This window comes from Myotis brandtii, unplaced genomic scaffold (genome assembly GCF_000412655.1).
Source record: "Myotis brandtii unplaced genomic scaffold, ASM41265v1 scaffold684, whole genome shotgun sequence".
In the NCBI taxonomy this organism is placed as follows: Eukaryota; Metazoa; Chordata; class Mammalia; order Chiroptera; family Vespertilionidae; genus Myotis; species Myotis brandtii.
In genome coordinates this window covers 1,268,488-1,271,958 of record NW_005370673.1, presented here as the reverse complement: position 1 = coordinate 1,271,958, position 3,471 = coordinate 1,268,488, and the positions used below count along the sequence as shown (strand labels likewise).

Here is a 3,471-nt window from a genome sequence, read left to right as displayed (position 1 = left end):
TCCAGGTACACGTCAGGCGGGGCCGAGTACCGCAGGCTGTGGGGGGAGGCCAGGGTCCACTCGTCCTGGGTGCTGACCACGGAGAACCGGCCCACGGTTTTGGCTGGAGAGCTGCCGTCCCGCTGCCCTGGCTGCTTCTGAGGGGACCCTGAGGTCAGAGCACCAGGGGGCTGGAGGGGGCTGGCCGGGCCGCCCTGGGTCAGCAACCCCGTGGCCCTGCCGCTCTGGTCTGCGGGCTCCAGATGTGCAGGGATGGTGGACGCGGGGGCATCCTTGGGAAACAGGAAAAGAAACGATTCCACACGAATACCAGCAGAGAGCGAGCTCCACCACCCGGCCGAGCCCCTCACGGTCTCATCGCGGAAAACGACCTACCTGAGGGGCCCTGGTTGCTGCCGGTGAGCCCGAGGCTGCCTGGCCTCCCTCGGGGCCCTGTGTGCTGCTCACAGGTGCTGCTGGGGACAGGGACACCATCATTCGGGCGAGAGCCAGGACAAGGGCAGGCCGAGCTCAGGCCAGGTAATCACAGGGAAGGCACGGTGGGAGGGAAGGCGCCACAGCGGGCAGCTGTCCCAACCTCCCCACCTTCACAGGGGGCGCCGAAGAGCCTGGGAGGGAGCAGGTGTCAGCCCAATTCCACTCGGGTCTCAGCAGGCCCTCGACACAGTGATGGTCACCTGTCCGCGTTAGGGAGAGGAGGCAGGGACTGGCCCAGGGCAGGCTGAGGGGTCTCGCCAGATGCACTGGGCACAGGGCCCGGAGCTGGCGGGGCATCGATCTGGGGGTAGGCCTCCTTGGCTGAGGCGGGATCCCCGAAGCCTGCAGGGTGATGGGGCCTCTGGAGGGGAGGTGCAGGGCCCTGGGGCCACAGCTAGGAGCCTAGCAGCCAGTTGGGCATCACGAGTCTCTGCCGCCTCTACCACCCAATGGTGTCACCTCTCTCCCTGACACCTCTATCACCTGATGGTGTCACCCCCCTCCCTCTCACCTCTACCACCTGACGGTGTCACCTCCCTCCCTCTCCCCTCTACCACCTGACGGTGTCACCTCCCTCCCTCTCCCCTCTACCACCTGACGGTGTCACCTCCCTCCCTCTCCCCTCTACCACCTGACGGTGTCACCTCCCTCCCTCTCCCCTCTACCACCTGACGGTGTCACCTCCCTCCCTCTCCCCTCTACCACCTGACGGTGTCACCTCCCTCCCTCTCCCCTCTACCACCTGACGGTGTCACCTCCCTCCCTCTCCCCTCTACCACCTGACGGTGTCACCTCCCTCCCTCTCCCCTCTACCACCTGACGGTGTCACCTCCCTCCCTCTCCCCTCTACCACCTGACGGTGTCACCTCCCTCCCTCTCCCCTCTACCACCTGACGGTGTCACCTCCCTCCCTCTCCCCTCTACCACCTGACGGTGTCACCTCCCTCCCTCTCCCCTCTACCACCTGACGGTGTCACCTCCCTCCCTCTCCCCTCTACCACCTGACGGTGTCACCTCCCTCCCTCTCCCCTCTACCACCTGACGGTGTCACCTCCCTCCCTCTCCCCTCTACCACCTGACGGTGTCACCTCCCTCCCTCTCCCCTCTATCACCTGATGGTGTCACCTCTCTCCCCCTCTCACCTCTATCACCTGATGGGGTCACCTCCCTCCCTCTCACCTCTACCGCCTGATGGTGTCACCGCTCTCCCTGCCACCTCTCCCACCTCATGGTGTCACCGCTCTCCCTGACAGGGTCTGGAGTGTCACCTCCCTCCCTCTCACCTCTACCACCTGATGGTGTCACCTCCCTCCCTCTCACCTCTACCACCTGATGGTGTCACCTCCCTCCCTCTCACCTCTACCACCTGATGGTGTCACCTCCCTCCCTCTCACCTCTACCACCTGATGGTGTCACCTCCCTCCCTCTCACCTCTACCACCTGATGGTGTCACCTCCCTCCCTCTCACCTCTACCACCTGATGGTGTCACCTCCCTCCCTCTCACCTCTACCACCTGATGGTGTCACCTCCCTCCCTCTCACCTCTACCACCTGATGGTGTCACCTCCCTCCCTCTCACCTCTACCACCTGATGGTGTCACCTCCCTCCCTCTCACCTCTACCACCTGATGGTGTCACCTCCCTCCCTCTCACCTCTACCGCCTGATGGTGTCACCGCTCTCCCTGACAGGGTCTGGTATGAACGGGCCTCATGAGGCCCTGGAAGGTGCAGATCAACAGGGCTGATGCCTGGCCCTGCTGCTTGTGTCTAGGGAAGGTCACCGAGGCTGCCTCAGTTTGCCCTCTATAGAATGGGAGCACAGCCTGGTATTTCTGAGCCGCGTTCCCAGAACTGCTGTGAGGAGTGAATGATAAGAGTAGAGCGAGCTGATGTGTGGGAGTCTGGCCTGAGCCAAGACCCACATGCGACAAAACCCATGCAGGTGGCGCCGCGTCAGCTGGCTGCACTGACAGGCTGACACCCCGCCAGGCGGAGGGAGGGGCCGCCGCGCCCACAGACTGTGGACTTTCTCTTGGCGCATGAGCACGTACTAAGGCACCATGATGGGCTCTGCTCTGTCTGGTCCCCACGCAGGCGCTGGGGAGGAAGGGTGGGGTGCACCGTGCCCCCCAGGCCCAGGGGCGGGTCGGCGACTGGGCTCATCACCTGTCCCTGGCGAGGCTCTGGCCTGCTCCAGCGCAGCTGCCGGCCCAGGTGCCAGTCCGGGCTGGTCCAGCTGCAGGAAGAAATAGAGAGGAGCCAGGAGCCTCACTTGCTGCCATCCCTGCAGCTAAACTGTAAAGCTCTCCCCACCCACACTGTCTCCTCCAGGCTGGAGCCGGGCGGCCCAGGCGCTCCACACACATATCATGAGTCTCTGCCGCCGGGTCCTGACTCGCACACCACACCCTGCGCCCCCCAGACTGGCCACTTGCTGCAAAACACACTGGGCAGGTCGGGCTCAGAGGTGGGTCTCGGAGCAGGAGCGCCGGCTGGAGGGAGGCGGTGCTGCATGGCCAGACCAGAGCTGGCCCTACCCCCACCCGGACCCCTGGCCCAGGATGGCACCTCTGGCCAGGCCAGCACTCACCACCAGCTGGGGTGGCAGGGCCAGGTCCCCCGTGGAGGCCTCTGTGCAGGGCGGATCCCCTCTCGGGGGCTCCAGGGTGAAGTCTCGGTCTCCCGTCTCCACCGGGGTCCCAGCTGAGGCTGAGGAGGTGGGCACGTGCTCCTGGTAGAGCAGGGTCCGCAGCTTCTCATCCAGGCTCTTGATGGTGCTGTCCACGAAGCCCACCCTGGGAGGCGGCCCTTCCCCGTCCGACTCCAAGGCAGACAGTGGCTGGGGGAGGGTGCTGGCCCCCAGAGGAGGGCTTGGGAGCTGGGGGGCAGCCAGGCTGGCGGCCCCCACCGCATTAGGGAGAGGAGGCAGGGACTGGCCCAGGGCAGGCTGAGGGGTCTCGCTGGAGGCACTGGGCACAGGGGCCGGAGCTGGC

At 65.5% G+C, this 3,471-nt stretch overlaps 1 protein-coding gene across 1 annotated transcript in view; it reads right to left on the bottom strand.

Annotated features, from left to right (window-relative positions):
* WNK2 (WNK lysine deficient protein kinase 2) overlaps positions 1-3,471 on the bottom strand; it is a 166,775-nt gene that overhangs the window by 34,473 nt on the left and 128,831 nt on the right. Inside the window, exons 24-27 of the mRNA XM_014529505.1 lie at positions 3,069-3,466; positions 2,645-2,714; positions 376-455; positions 3-272 (exon numbers count right to left, since the gene is read on the bottom strand). Of these exons, the coding sequence (XP_014384991.1) occupies positions 3-272; positions 376-455; positions 2,645-2,714; positions 3,069-3,466 (818 nt within the window). The remainder of the gene's footprint in view (positions 1-2; positions 273-375; positions 456-2,644; positions 2,715-3,068; positions 3,467-3,471) is intronic.